Source organism: Pseudorasbora parva, chromosome 13, assembly GCF_024679245.1.
Source record: "Pseudorasbora parva isolate DD20220531a chromosome 13, ASM2467924v1, whole genome shotgun sequence".
Lineage (NCBI taxonomy): Eukaryota > Metazoa > Chordata > Actinopteri > Cypriniformes > Gobionidae > Pseudorasbora > Pseudorasbora parva.
In genome coordinates, this window is record NC_090184.1 from 13,441,691 (window position 1) to 13,458,041 (window position 16,351).

Here is a 16,351-nt window from a genome sequence, read left to right on the forward strand (position 1 = left end):
CAGCTTGCTGGTGTTGTGTAAGAAAAAGAAAAAGACAGACAAAAGAGAAACAAGAAGCAAGGAGAGGTGAATCTATTAAAAAAGCAACACTAACGGATTGTTGGAATCATTTATATCAGTCAGAGTGTATATCACGTGTCTTCTGTAAGGGCAGTGAACAAGCTGCCATAGATAGAGAACAGATGGTCAATACTCTTATCCTGTTTGGTATTCAGAGCTGTCAGTCAAACTTCAAGCCTAATGCAATTATAGTGTTGCACCGAACACTAAGAGCTCTCCAATAGCATTTTCTTCTATTGTAAATATTCAGTTCTACATTCAGCATCTACATTCAGATGCAGATCATTAAAAAACTCTCAAGGGCAAGTTGTTCAGCCAGGGGCCAAATGCAAACCAAGTAACACTGTGTCCTAACCTGGTGCAATGTGAAAAGTCTGAACTGAACGTGACACCGCCTTGACAATGTGTGATTATATAGCACAACATTTTATGCCAATGAGATTTTACAGTGCAAGGGACTAAAAAAATAATCAGTTTATGCTTTAGTGAAAAAGTTAGCATATGAACAAGTGGCAGAATCTGCATACACACAAAATAAAATCACTCTTTTTTTAAATTCTACAAGTGATTTTAGGTATTAAAACATTGACCTAATTTGACCCATTGATCTAAACAGTATATTACAGGGGTTGGACAATGAAACTGAAACACCTGGTTATAATCTATTAGTATGGTGTAGGGCAGTGGTTTTCAAACCTGTCCTGGAGGAACCCCAGCCCTGCACATTTTGTGTCTCCCTCATTTATCACAACTGATTCAACTCATCAGCTCGTTAGTAGAGACTACAAGATTGGTGTGTCTGATAAGGGAGACATACAAAATGTGCAGGCCTGGGGTGCCTCCAGGACAGGTTTGAAAACCACTGGTGTAGGGTCTCCTTTTGCGGCCAATAAAGCATCAGTTCACCTTGGGTCATGCAAAGTGGCCAGAGGAATTTTGAGTCATTCCTCTTCTAGAACAGTGGACAGGTTACTCATATGTGATGCTGATTGGAAAAAAAATTGCTCTTCCAAAATAACTCAACATGGCTCAAAAATATTTAGATCTGGGGACTTTGCAGACCATGGGCAACTTTACTTTCATGCTCACCAGACCATTCTGACTGTGTATTGATAAACGGCACCCCCTTCATAGTTTGAACCATTAAGTTCACATGGTCTTCCAGAATGGTTCAGTATAATCCTTGGTAGTAACGTCAAGCACAGTAGGAAATGCCACACACAGAAAAAAAAGTTGGTTCTTAAGCAGTTCTTCAGTGGTTTTATTTGGGGTGGTTAAGGGGTTATATAGCACCACTGCCACACAAATAACCTGTTAAGACCTTGTATAGTTCTTTAAAGGTTCTCTAACTCTCTCTTAGTCTCTTAGTTTAGACTGGGAAATGATTAAAGCAACATTTAAATACAGTGTATGTCCTGAAGACGACATGGTTCTCAACCTTTTTGCCCCCAAGGCCTCCCTATAAGGATATTCCAGGGCCCCCACGCAAGACTTTTTAACCTCAGAAAAGCATTAAAAGTGATTCAAAACAGCTTTTGCCATTGTTGTAAATTCTCATTCATAGCAGAAAGCGGAGTGACATCTCAAATGTAAGGAGTAAAGTTGCCCATGGTCTGCAAAGTCAAAAATATCTAAATATTTTTGAGCCATGTTGAGGTATGAGGTTTTTTGTTGAGGTTGCAAAAAAACAACACGACAGTTTGGATACTGAGAGCTGTCATTTGCAGATTAAACTACGGGTGATTGGCTGTAGTCTTTGAAATGGACTGCATTTATGGACTGCATTTATATAGCGCTTTTATCCAAAGCGCTTTACATTTTTGCCTCACATTCACCCATTCATACACCGACGGCGATGTCAGCCATGTAAGGCGCCATCCAGCTCGTCGGGAGCAGCTGGGGTTAGGTGTCTTGCTCATGGACACCTCGACAGGTGGAACCGGGAATTGAACCACCAACCTTCTGGTTGGTAGACAACCTACATGAACCACTGAGCCACTGCCACCTTTGAATGAATGTACCTCTTATGTTTCTACATAGCACCATTTGACAAAGGTTCTGTATAGCCCCTTTAAAGATAGATGCTATATAGCACTTAAAGTGGTTGCCCTATATGATTAAAAATAATGAACCACATTTAGTGCTATTTAGCACCATTTTTATTTAGAGTGCACGAAATTGCAGCCCAAACCATCACTGATTAACTCCTGTGCTTCACTCTGGGCGGAAACAATCCGGGTGTTAAGTTATTTTGGGGCTTCTGCACACCGTAACTCCCACGGATGCGGGACACTTATCAAAGAACAATCCATGTTTCACATTCTCCACTACACAAGATTTGCTCTGTTGGCACCAATGAATCGATATTTATTGGAATCCATATTTATTCACTGTGTAAGTGGTATAGTAGACTCACCAGATTGTGGTTGGTGGCATTGGAATCATCTTCAGGAAATGGTTTGGATACACCAAGGGCAACGCAATTGGCAAAGATGGCCAGTAAAATGAATATATCAAAAGGCTTAAAGGTCTACGGTCAAGGAAACAATCATCTTGAAAACATACAAAAGACAGCACAAGGACTGCACAAACACTTTTGGCAAAAGGATATTTCCACTCTACTAGGGCCAGTGCTGCCATACGTATAGGATTGCTGAGAGTGAGGCAGCAGAGAGCCCTAGGAGCACGCAGGGCCGATTTGTTAGCTTGCGTGTGCTTCTTGGCTCCTCCAGCTCTCTTTTGCCCTGCAGAACTTGTTGAGTTGAGTGTGTCTGTCTTGCTGGGATCAGATCCGGCCAAACCGGCCCCATCTGAAATAAAGGGTTTTCCTATTAAATATATACCTGTGACAAAATCTGCATCTAATATAAATATCAAATTATAAGTTCCCTTTTAGAGAATAGCCAGTGAGATGCACATCAACAATACTTTATGTGCAGCGTGTGCTGTTTCTCTGCTAATTCTCTGCTTGAATGAGGTCAGCTGACAAGCACATTTCACCAGCACTTTTTTTCAGAAATGTTCCTTTTGTGTTCATACGGGTTCGGAACAACATTAGAGTTAATGATGACAGAACTTTCAGTTTTGGGTGACTATCCGCCAACTCACATCTCAAGACACAAAGTGGTCAAACTAAAGACAGAGCAAAGATAAATTAGCATCCAATGAAATGAAAATGATCAGTTTCTAATGTCTATGATCTGAATAATATTTTATATTGTTTTATAAACATATGCGTTGAAAAAAAGTCTTCTGCCATAAAGACAGATTATCTTAATAATAAGTAATTGACTTGACAGCCTATTGAAAATTAACGACTTGCATCTAGCATAGGCCTATTGAGCTACTCATATGAGTGTTAGTGTTGACATTATGCAAAACTATTCAGCAGAACATTATAAAACGGTTTAAAGCAAATAAAGAGACCAGATGTGGCTAACAGATACTGAAGTAGCCTAGGCCTGCACTTAAGAAGCCTTATAAGGGATCTGGCAGAAGTGACCTAGTTCTAAGAGAAAAGAACAGCTAGCATTTGACACTCCAAGAACTCAGTAGCCATGCATTTAACTTAACATATTACACTACATTTGCAATAAATAAATTATTAAATCTATCTATCTATCTATCTATCTATCTATCTATCTATCTATCTATCTATCTATCTATCTATCTATCTATCTATCTATCTATCTATCTATCTATCTATCTATCTATCTATCTATCTATCTATCTATCATGACAAATGTAAGTTATGCATAATGGCTGTCTACAAGTGTTTCTGTGCAGGTGTTTGTAGCAATTGCTACATCACTCACCTTTCTGTGCCACGTCCATGTCCAAGACTTCAGCACCGTTTGCTGCTTATTCCCGCGAATTTACATTAAAAAATACCTCGCTACACCTTTCATATCTATTGATAGTATTGATCGGGCTGAACCGCGTCGCGAGCAGCGGAACAGGTGTCGCGCGCAGATGAAATGGCTCACGCGCGCTTCTCTGAAAATTAGCAACTCCAAAGATCTCATTTAAAAGACGGGTCCAAAGCCCACGACATTTCCTTAAATATGCTTACATTAATTAAAACACGTGTAATAATATATAGGCTAAAGATATATATATAGAGAGTAAAACATTTAGGCTACCACTCATAAAGGAAAACAAATGGATAAATCTATCCTGGAGTGACCGCAGGTCTTGGGTGTAGTAAGCCGTGAATGCTGGATTAACTCATGTGAGCCGGTTAACAGGGATGATTGTGCTGAAACCTTTCAAAAGGGAGGTGGAGACACGAGGAAAATCATGGATACCTTGTATAGTGTTAAACAAGTATGTTTAAAGTCAATCAATTAAAAATAATAATCAGGGAACACAATTTTAAAAGTAGTCTGTTAACAAATGGATCATAATGCTCCATTTTACAAGATGTAAAATAAGTCTCTAATGTCCCCAGAGTGTGTAGGCCTATGTGAAGTTTTAGCTCAAAATACCCCACAGATTAAAAAGAATGTATAGCATGTTAAAATTGTCACTTTTTGAGGATGAGAAAAAAAATCTTTAAGGCACACCTTTAAAGGCAAATGACCTGCTGCTCCCCGCCCCCTTTCAAGAAGAGGGCGGAGCTTCAAGTGTTAGCCGGAGCCACAGAGTTGAGGTCTTAAAGGGTTAGCTCACCCAAAAATTACAGTTCAGTCATTAAAGGGGGGGTGAAACACTCAGTTTCAGTCTCAATCTCATGTCAATCTTGAGTACCTATAGAGTAGTATTGCATCCTTCATATCTCCGAAAAGTCTTTAGTTTTATTATATTTATAAAAGAAATATAGGCTGTACCGAGTCTTTCCGGAAAAAAACAGCACCTGGAGGCGTATCGTGTGGGCGGAGCTAAAGAATGAAGAGTGCGCACAAAGCGGTGACGTCCTCAAGCATGGAGAAACCCATGGCTATCGATCTGATTCAGCTAATACATATATGATCCAGAATCAGATCCGGAGGCTGAAATAAATTGAACAGGGGAAACAGCAACAGCAGGACGTCCGTCTCTGTGATATGTACTGTATTTAGTGGCCTGTCAACATTTGTGTGTGTTTACTCGCAGTTTATGAGGACATGATTCGGTTTAGGGACTATTGTATGCGACTAAACCTTATCAGTAGCAAGCAAAACGATTTTGCACGTCAGACTAGTGTAACGTTATACATTGAACAACAATGGAGTAACCGTTAGCGCATTTGAATGACGAAGCACGCGATCGTGTCGTTTACTGATGTTTACTCACCAACAGCACAGACATTTGAAGCAGTTTTACTCACCGACTGCTTCCAAAGCAGGATCGAACCTTTATCGCCGGGAATGCTCCGTCAAAAACACACTTCTTTGGTATGATTTGGTGAAGTCCTGTGACAGCAGTGACCGTGGAGATCCACGATGTTGTGAAGCTTCCCGTCATTTCTGCGTTCAAATCGGTTCAAATGCCTTCCCAGAATGCTGTGCTGAAGCGTTGAAGTCGCTCGATGTCACCCATAGGAATAAAGTGGAGCGCGGCGCGGACTATAACGACATAAGTGTTCACGGACGAGTGGATCTGCAGCTGAGAGCATTGTTGATGGGGCGTGCATTTCCTCTCTTGCTCTAGTCACGTGCGCGCACCCTACCGGGAGAAGAGCCTACAAGGACCTCCCGCTCTATTGACTTCAAGCCGACCCATACTCGAAAAAAAACTCTCCGAAACTGGAAGGAGTATTTTTGACACAGAAATACTCCATCAAACGTTCAACATTAGTTTTGAAACTTTGTCTATGTTTAGGATGGGAATCCAAGTCTTTAACAGTGTAAAAAGCTCAGTATGCATGAAAAAGCATTTCACCCCCCCTCTTATTACTCACCCTCATGCTGTTCTAGACCCATAAGAACTCTGTTCATCTTCAGAACACAAACCAAAAGATATTTTTTTGGGAATCCGATGGCTCAGAAAGGCCTCCACTGGCAGCAATGACATTTCTTCTCTCAAGACCCATAAAAATTATTATAAATGTTGCTAAAAAGTTTCACTATTGTGGTTCTACAATAATTTTATGAAGCGACGAGAATAGTTTTTGTGCGCAAAACCCCCCCGAAATAACTATACCATAGTTGATGGCCGATTTCAAAACATCTTCCTGAAGCCTCAGAGCCTTATGAATCAGCCTATCGAATCAGCGGCTCGATACGCTGATTCATAAAGCACAGAAGCTTCAGGAAGTAGTGTTTTGAAATCGACCATATAAATGTTTTTTTTGTTGTTGTTGTTTTTTCGCAAAAAAACTGTTCTGGTTGTTTCATAAAATGATTGTAGAACCGAGATGATCGTTGTAACGACATCTTTAGTACCTTTCATATCTATCTGTTGAATGTGCATGATCTTCGAGCCCTCTTCGAGATGGCAATGCATTAAAACATTCATGCTGCTCTCTTAAATACAGCCACATGGGCTCATGAGTACTTTAGAAAACAATTTTCACTTAACAGTCTGACGCTGCATCAAAAAATGCAACTCAAATCTGTTACTCAAGGAGCTATCGGTTCAATGTAGATATGCTGCGAGTTTTCTGGCCCGAGCTCATCTCAGATGATTCAAAACACAGTGAGAATATGTGCTGTGGTCAGATGAATCCATGTTTCAGCTTGTTTTTGGAAGAAAAAAAAACAGACAATTTTCAATCATTGTGTGTGACACATACTGTATGTTATCATAACTTATCATATATTTTTTTACATTGTATCCATGAGTCCAGGTCATTTTTTCTTTTTGTGAATGGTAAAGTATTTCATTCATTCACCTGACATATATACTTGCGTGCTTAAATTTGGCCATTTGGCTTACTTAATAGTAAAATAGATCTTAATAATATTTTCAGTGATATAAACAATTATTAAACAAACAATTTTATAAGCAACTATAAAAGATCATTTGTCCAAATGGTGCACACTATGGCATTCAGAAAACCACTGATGCCATTAGTCAACTGTTTTATTGGCCTTGACTGTGGTACAACCTGGGTGAGTACAATTAAATGAGATCTAATTAATGTCTTAATACTAGCATTATCAAACATAAATTAAACTACATGTTTTAGGTTATGCACTACAGCATGCCAGAAATAATAAAATGAGTCAAAATTAAGGATGAAGCAGATTGTCCTCCAAGTGAAGTACCTATTAATGTAAGTTTGTGAAAGGAAGAATATTCTCATTTTAAGAAAGTAACAATGCAGCTTGAGCCAAACCAGACCTTGCTTAGTTTGACCAGGTGTGTTTGATCAGGGTTGGCGCTAAACTCTACATGGCATTAGGCCTCCAGGGAGAGATCTGAGGAATCCTGATCTAAAGTATATGTGGCTTTTTATCAGGTGGCTGAGCCATGGGACATCGTTGGCATGGATTTAGTGGGAAAGCTTACACCAGGGGTGTCCAAAGTCGATCCTGGACCGCCACTGTCCTGCTGACTGCCCGCAACTGTCCAACTTGCTTCAACAACACACCTGCCTGGAAATTTTTGGGAAGCCTAATAAGACCTTGATTAACTGGTTAAGGTGTGTTTAATTGGGGTTTGAGCTAAACTCTGCAGGACAGTGGCCCCCAGGAACAGGATTGGACACCCCTGGCTTACACCACCAACTGGGCTACCAGTACAAGTGGTGTGATGCTTTCCCACTAAAGGAAGCTATACTACAAATTTGCCACCTCCAAAAGGCTTTTGAGTGATCAAGGCACAGAATTAGTGAACAAGGTTTGAGTTAAACCCTTTTAATATTTAAATCATTGGAAATAATATTATTAATTTAAATAGGGTTTTTTTTTGGTTCATACAGATCAATATGGTTGTCTGTCAAGTACTTGGCATTAAAAGATGTTTATGTACCCCGAGCCATCTGCAAAACAATAGACTGGTTGAGGGATTAAAGGGCATAATTCAGAGGTATGAAAGATATCATTCAGCCATGATAAAACTACATGAATGGCATATGAAGAATGCATTTGGTCTTGTCTCTTGTACATTGTACATTTACTAATTTATCAGGTACGTTTACTTGAATACACATGTTAAGTGATTAACCATAGGATGACTTATTCAGGTCTTTGAGCAAGCTGGTGGAGGAAATGGATGAACACATGGGCGGATTATTTGGAGGCTACAATGTTTGGTTTCCAAACTAAAAACAAGTTAGAAAAGCTTAGAAGTTAGCTAAAAACAACCAAATTCTCTCCCTACTTTTGAATGTTTGTCAATGTCAGGAGCAGGGAGAGAAAGGGGAGTAAACTGGATTTTGGGTCCATATACAGTTATAAAAGTGGAAGGAAATACATTGATGTGGTGGATGACAAAGGGAAGCAAACTCTAAAAATCATCATTGACCATTTAAATCACTTTTTGGCCTCCAGCACATGCCCTCGTGCTCTGCAAGCACCTCTCAGGTTCATGCCTTCCCTCCATCATGTTATCCTGCCATATACACACCTTTCCCTGCAGCAGGTATCTCCTGCAGTGCTTATTTCCATGTCCATCCCTCATGTCATAATCCATCCTGGAACCCAGTGTTGGGTTATTTTTAATCAAACACCTACTGGCCCACCATCTTTAAAATTCATATCTGTTGCCTGCCCAGCCTACACCTTCAGTCCTGCCCCCCAGTCTGCCTCGGTCAGTCCTGCTCCACCATTTACTGGCCTTGCACCCAAGCCTACCTCCAGTCCTGATGCCATACAGCCTCCCCTATAATGTGTTCTACATTATAATTGATATCTCCTATGAAAATAAACTATCTATCTTATGTCTCTCTGAAGGCTTGCAAGACATATGGACTGGGAGAATGGGTGGATTTGGAATGCCTCAAACCTGTGAAAACTTGAAAGTGAGGTTTGTGATTCAGGTAATATGCATTCATAAGATTTCTGATCATATCAGTGTCATGTTATTGCTTTTACAATTTTATACTGACTGTATTCTACCTTGCAAGTTTGTAGTCATTATTTTTGAACAAATGAGTTGTAAGGTGAGGAAAAATGTATTAAGACACTCAGATAGATAGATAGATAGATATATAGATAGATAGATAGATAGATAGATAGATAGATAGATAGATAGATAGATAGATAGATAGATAGATATATTGTTAATGACGAACCGTTGTTAATGATGATATTTTAAAAAGTATGCAAGTACTGATCATGTCACTTTGATATCTGACAGTTTTTTTTTTTTTTTTTTTGTCCTATCACCTACAGGTGTGACAGGGTAATTGTTGATTAACACAAAATTATATAATAAAATAGAGGCCACAAAATAGTAACCAGGCAGATCGAGGGGGACACAGTATTAATAAATAATAAAAAAAATATTCATAAAATTTATAACACTTATTAAAGATGTTTTGCACTTTCAAAATAACTTGTGGTTCTTTATGGAACCTTTTAAAAAGGGGTTCTGCTATTGTTACAAGCCAAATAAACTAATTTGGTACGGTTTAAGTATGTAGGCTTCTGAAAACACACATTTTGCATTAATTATATTAGCCTATTTTTATTTCATAGCCTACATTTATATTGCTGAGTGCATTAAAAGCAAAAGAAACAAAAATGAACACTAGACAAACAAAACAAAAGACACTTTAGAATTTTTTTCTACAAAAAAAATAACATAAAAAATAGAAAGAACAGTATGTCAGACGAAAAGACAAAGGCTGCAGCTATATTAAAGTTTATTTTTTACACTGGTATGGAAGAGCATCTCCTGAAAATACAAGGCAACTGATGTTGTAAACATTAAAAAGGCAGAAAATACAAATGACTTCCTTTTTTGTTCTCAGGCAATAAAAGAAAGAATAAACAAGTGGTTACATTTCTCAGCACATTTAATCAACCAAATCTGTCACATATTGTATTTATTATGATTTAGGTCTATGACTATTTTGTATCTCTCCTTCAAATGAGATCAGACATTTTCACCAGTTTTTGATGCACATAAATGGAAACTGAGATGGAAGATTCTTGGTCACTCATTTGGGTTGCTATAACAGAGAACCCTTGGCACTTTGTAATGGCAGGCCACATGGCAAAGATTTGTTTAAAATAAAATACAATAAAACGTACAACAAACTGTAAAACATAATATTTGGTCATATACACTGGCAAAAAAGACAATCTCTCCAAATATCCTTCAACACAATTCACAAAATAAAGTGTTACTTACAGGAAACATATTTAGGGACAGAATAAAATTGGAAACATTGAATCCATGGAATGAAGCAATAACAGACTGTTAATCAAATAATAATTGTGAAACCTATGCACACAAGGACACCTATTTATAACACATGATCCTGTAATCTTGCTTTTGCTATATCTTTCATAAACTGCATCATTGGGCCCTTCATCCATATCGAGACTTTAGCAATATGCCATACATGTTTTGCCAATATCTGTTTTCATGTATTTTTTAAGAACATGGGAAAGAAGGGGTGAGTGACAGCACAGTTGGGTAATAGTTAGCCCAGCTATGATCCAGCCTCTTGCTCCTGTCCCAGCGCTTCCAGTAGCAGGCCCATGGGAGTCCTCTTCAATCCTATACTCTCCAACTTATTCTCTAGTTTATTCTTAAGGCTTCGGAGTCTTATTGAAGCATGGACTAGGATCACTGCGAGGAGAAAGAGAGGACTGTCATGGTGTGACAAAACAAAATAATACACTTTGCTCAAGCAAATCATGGATACATACAAAGCATTATTAATTTTAAATTATCTAATGAGATACTAGTACTTTTTAGTGTTAGGGAAAAAAAAGACTTAAAGGGATAGTTCACCCACAAATTAAAATTTGATGTTTATCTGCTTATCCCCAGGGCATCCAACATGTAGGTGTCTTTGTTTCTTCAGTAGAACACAAATGAAGATTTTTAACTCCAACCGTTGCTGTGTGCCAGTCATATAATCATGTGAATGGGTAATAACAGAGCTTGTAATATTGACCTTACCGGAAGTGAAGCGCGTTCCAGGCTGTTATATATAGCGTTCTATTTGAGGTATAAAAAATATATATATATATATAAATACAGCTCGATTTCTCACACAAACGTTGAGAATCGTTTTTTGTCTTGAAGGGATCCCCTGGTGTTGAGACTTGTATGGCTTAATATAACATTAATGATGTCTCTTACTGAAATATGTAGTAGAAAACCCATGAAAGATCTACATTATTTAAAAAAATCGATTTTATATTTGGACTATGGGCGGCGCCATTTTGTTTGCGTTCTAGGTTGATGACGTAGAATGGTTGCACTCGGCAATCAGCTGGCGCTACCTGTAGCTATTTTTACCAAAACGCAACTCGAAAATTATTTTAGAGTTAAACAAAACCAATGAATTGCTTTGTAATTTTACTTAAAACACACTCAAACATACATGTGCAAACAAACTCTCTCTCTCACAGACTCACACACACCCCAACAGATCGGTGAGGATACACACGCCCGCACTGCGTGTGTGCATACATCACCCTCGTCATTCACTATTTCCTGTATTGATATCATAGATAGACGATTGATATGCAGTAGATTAACTGTAATACCTAGTGTGACCAGCAGAGGGAACTATCTAGGTATAGGACCATGGGATAGGGGGCATGAGGAAGAGAGGCAGGATGTTTTGGTGATGATGCATGGGATGTTGGTTCGTGCATTAAAGTTTGAGCACAAGCTCAGTGAATTAAAACCTCAATCTTTAAACTTTTATCTTTAAGACACGAATAACATTCCCTACTTTAGTTCACTAATACAACTTGAAGGAGTGAATGAAAACGAGTGTGTGAAGTTGGACAGCTGTTGTGTGTACATTGGCTGTTCACTCGTTATTGCGGTGCAATTCGAGACTGAATGAGTGCACTCGAACATGTCCACTATGGTTTCGGACACCACTACAAATGGCCGTCCCTTCAAATAATGCCCTATTTCAGGGTATAAGGGGTCGATTACAGATTCAGCCCCTGTCGTGGAGACTGAGCAGCCCAACACCTCGATTGAGACAGAGCAGTCTGTCAGGTGTGTGTGCCCACCCGCCGATCTGTTTGTGACTTGTGTAGGTGAGTTTGTGTGCACATGTATGTTTGAGTGTGTTTTAAGTACAATACAAAGCAATTCATTGGTTTTGTTTAACACTGAAACAATTTTCGAGTTGCATTGTGGTAAAAATAGCTACAGGTAGCGCCAGCTGATTGGCGAGTGCAACCATTCTACGTCATCAACCTAGAACGCAAACAAAATGGCGCCGCCCATGGTCCAAATATAAAATCTATTTTTTAAATAACGTAGATCTTTCATGGGTTTTCTACTACATAATTCAGTAAGAGACATAATTTATGTTATATTAAGCCATACAAGTCTCAACACCAGGGGATCCCTTTAAGATATCAATGTGTCGTCATAAGCCACAGGGCTCTTTGTGCATGTTGTCTAAGCATTTATTTTTTTGTTGCTCTCATAGAATTGTTTCCCATTTACATGCATTATATGACTGGCACACAGCAACGGTTGGAGTTAAAAATCTTAATTTGTGTTCAACTGAAGAAACAGACTCCTACGTTGGATGCACTGGGGGAAAGCAGATAAACATCAAATTTTCATTTTTGGGTGAACTATCCCTTTAAGCAAAAAGAATACTAACTTAATATGGGGAAGGCAATGCCAAAGAGGAAAACAGCAACCCCTCCTAAAACGGACAGAAGAAGGTAGCTGGAGCCCAAAATTGCAGCCAGGGAGAGCGATGGATGATTCCTCCGGAATCGTCGGATTACTGCCTTGTTTTCAGCTGCCCAGACAAATCCCAAAAAAAGAAGGATCACAATTGTTGCCCCAAGGATCAGCTGCAGTGGTTGGAAATACCTGGCACAATTAGACACAAGAAATATTTCTTGTTTCTTTTAACTTAAATTGTTTATTAACATTTTAATTTTAGTAATAATCACAATAAAACTTATTGTGTTTTATTTTTATGTAGACCTAAGTTTGTACATAGATGAATTGTTATGTCAGTTTTAGTCAACATCACAAGCCAATATTTTAGCCTACATCAAAGGGAAATCTTATGAGCCACTGAAAGTGTAAGTAAAAATGTATCTTAATCTGGAATGAGTGTAGGCTATGAGAAGTGTTTGAAAATATTTGATCACTGCTTTTTAATATAGCTAACTAATATATATAAACTGTCTATGTGAACAAAACAACGTCTTAATAAACCTGTCAAAGCCATTGAAACACATTATCATAATCACTCCAAACAAAGAAGTCAATGTTTGTAACGCAACAATGGCCTGAACCTTTTTAAGTCACACTACAAATGACTTAATTATAAGTATTTTTTAAAAAACGCATTCAATACAGAGCATAACACAAATGTGGTTACCTGGTTAAGGGTTTTAAAAGAACACTGAATAGGTCTGAATGAACGTACACGTCACTGGTGTTTCCTTACCCGACTATAACCAAAAATGCCACGGCGAAGGCAAAATAGTTCGACTGGTAATACAGAAGGTTGTTAATGATTCGGTTATTCCACCGCTCCAAGTTACGAACATCTGGCACAGAGAATCGGGCCGAACCCAGCAGAAAATCGTCCAGGGTTCTGAAAGGCGGAGGCTGAACGTCCACCATCTTTGACACTTTTGGTGACTACATTTACCAGCATGCATTGTAACCCACGGGACTAAAAATACAGGGGAAACAAAGCTGTCGAATACAAAAACAAACAAACAAATAAATAAAACGCGCTGGGGAATAACAAACAAATAAAATAAATGAATAACATCACTGATACATATAATTTGCAGTTCAACATTTTTTTTACATTCATTTATACTTAATATATGTCGTATTCTAACCTTTAAAAAATGCTTTTTTTCCTTTCTTTTTTTACATCAAACGTGAATTTGTGTATATTGTTGTGTTTTAACTCTAATCGGCATTTTAGAAATGAAACTACAACCAAATAAACTTTATTTTTATTTATTTTTTTTCCTTTCTTTTTTTAATCAGCTCAGAAGGATAGCGGTATATCGATAAAACATAAAACTACTTTCTGGTGTACAAAAAATAAGCATATTTTGATTGGGTCACTATGCTTGCAAAATCACACTAAATTATACTAATAAGTGTGTATTTATAAGGCTATATCATTTTATATATATTTTATATAAATATGTAGCCTATATAAGACATATTATGAAATATTTTTTAAATTGTCACTTAATTTTGACTTGATAGCAGTATCAATTGTGCTAGTAAACTTATGTTTTGAAAATGATTGGGACATATAACATTTAAATGAACAATAGTGCACATAGTTCTACAAATGAACTGTTTAAAATATTAATTTGTTACATAGTGGTGGTCAGAATTATTGGCACCCTTGGTAAATATGATCAAATATAACTGTAAAATATAACTGTATAAATATAACTGTTTGCACCAAACCCATCTGGTGGGTTTGCTGTGAAAAAGCTTTTTTTTTATAGTTTCTTCTGACCATAGAACCAGGTCCCTTTTGAATGCTGTGTCTGACAACTGAATACCTGTATGCTGGAGTTTGTTCCTGGATGAGCAAGAAGGAGTTTTCTTCAAACCCTCCCAAACAACATGTGGTGATGTAGGAGTTGTTTGATTTTTTAAGGCTTTCTGACCCCAAGATTTAACTAATCTCTGCAATTCTCCATTTGTGATCCTTGGAGAGTCTTTGGCATCTCTAACTCTCCTCCTCGCCGAGCATTAAGACATTATAGACACACGTCCTCTTCCAGGCAGATTTGTAACATCTTTAGAAGACTGGAACTTCTTAATTATTGCACTGATAGTGGAAATGGGGATTTTCAATACTTAAGCTATTATCCTGCAGCCACTTTTTTGTGAAGCTCATCAATCTTTTGCTGCACATCAGAACTATATTCTTTGGTTTTACTCATTGTGATGAATGATAAAGGAAATGTGGCCTTTGTGATTTCTCATATTTATACTCCTGTGAAACAAGACATCATAGTTAAACAATTTCATGTTTCTAGTCACCCTGTTGTGCTAAATAATTTAAATACTATTGTGATTATATTGATATATTTTACTCAAAGAAAAAAAAGGGGGGGGTGCCAGTCATTTTGGCCAACGTATTTTGGAGAAAAACATTTCATAATGTGATTCCATTCTTTTACTTCAATGAAAGGTTTTTACAGCCATCTTTGAAAATATTTACCAGGGGTGCCAATAATTCTGACCACATCTGTATAAAGTTATTAACTGTAAGACTGAAAAAACTAGTATATGCCGAAATGTCTGAATGAAGAACAAGGACTCTCTGAGAAAATAAAGGAAATTAACATCTGAACTGTACCTCACACAGCACTGGAGACGCAAGTCTCACCTCACTATCAGCTAATCTACATCTTTCCCTTTTGACCCACTCTCCCCCAATTCCTTCCCACTTTCATGCTGAGATCACTGAAAATACACCACAGAATCTCTATATTACAATGTTAATCCACACGATACAGTATTATATGTGTTTAATATCATTTGAAATGTTTCAGTGCGACTGGTACAAATATCTCAACTCCACAGAAGTTAACCAAAAGATAATCAATGTTTTAAGAGTTTAAAGATATCTTGTCTTAGTTTGGTGGGTGTGGCTTTCAGCCATTTGGCCTTTACATCAATACAAGTCTTGATCAATGCAAATTCCCATTGTGCACTCGTGTTTACATTTGAAAGAGTTTGTGCATTTGTTTCTGGGTATTTAAGGAAATGTTGCAAAGAGCTCAGGGCTTGACACTTTAAACCGGTCAGCCCGTAATGCTGGATGTCTCAAGATAGCCAGCATTATGTAGTTTTCAGAAGTCAGGTATATATTTCATTCTTTACTTCAGAGTATTTGATGTTATATATGGATTACCTTTGAATTGACTATGTAATTGGCTTTATACATTTACCTGACTGTTAAATAAATTGTTACACTTTTATTGATTCTGACTTGCTCTGGAATTATTCAGGTTGGGTATAATTTCAACAATGGGTTAAACGGAATAATTAAATGTGAACTTAAACTATTAAAAATGAATGACCAAATAACCAATTGGCATTCTAACCCAAATTCTAAATTATCAATAAATGGAGTCAGATAACGAGGGATTGGAATAAAATCCCCTTTTCCCCCGCTGAAAAGACGAACGCGCAGCGACCTTCACCCGCCGATCGTTGGCCTCCATTGGGACGATTTGGGCGGCCTTAC

The 16,351-nt window shown here is 37.8% G+C and overlaps 2 protein-coding genes across 2 annotated transcripts in view; both read right to left on the reverse strand.

Moving 5' to 3' along the window:
- Nucleotides 1–4,042, reverse strand: part of cacna1fa (calcium channel, voltage-dependent, L type, alpha 1F subunit a) — a 50,018-nt gene extending 45,976 nt beyond the window's left edge. Inside the window, exons 1-3 of the mRNA XM_067413217.1 lie at nt 3,876–4,042; nt 2,653–2,870; nt 2,477–2,581 (exon numbers count right to left, since the gene is read on the reverse strand). Of these exons, the coding sequence (XP_067269318.1) occupies nt 2,477–2,581; nt 2,653–2,870; nt 3,876–3,894 (342 nt within the window). The 5' untranslated portion in view covers nt 3,895–4,042. The remainder of the gene's footprint in view (nt 1–2,476; nt 2,582–2,652; nt 2,871–3,875) is intronic.
- A 5,734-nt stretch (nt 4,043–9,776) lies between these two features.
- On the reverse strand, nt 9,777–13,764 carry praf2 (PRA1 domain family, member 2). The gene is made up of 3 exons (XM_067412528.1): nt 13,556–13,764; nt 12,749–12,966; nt 9,777–10,728 (listed from the first exon to the last, which is right to left on the reverse strand). Exons 1-3 carry the CDS (start codon nt 13,732–13,734, stop codon nt 10,589–10,591), a joined length of 537 nt encoding a protein of 178 aa, XP_067268629.1. The 5' UTR covers nt 13,735–13,764; the 3' UTR covers nt 9,777–10,588.
- Between the last annotated feature and the right edge of the window lie 2,587 nt (nt 13,765–16,351).

Coding starts and splice junctions, on each gene's coding strand:
- praf2 (XM_067412528.1), bottom strand. CDS start 13,734: ATGGTGGACGTTCAGCCTCCGCCTTTCAGAACCCTGGACGATTTTCTG. Junction 12,967..13,555: donor GCATTTTTGGTTATAGTCGG/GTAAGGAAACAC, acceptor TAATTGTGCCAG/GTATTTCCAACCACTGCAGC. Junction 10,729..12,748: donor CATTGCCTTCCCCATATTAA/GTTAGTATTCTT, acceptor TTCTCCTCGCAG/TGATCCTAGTCCATGCTTCA.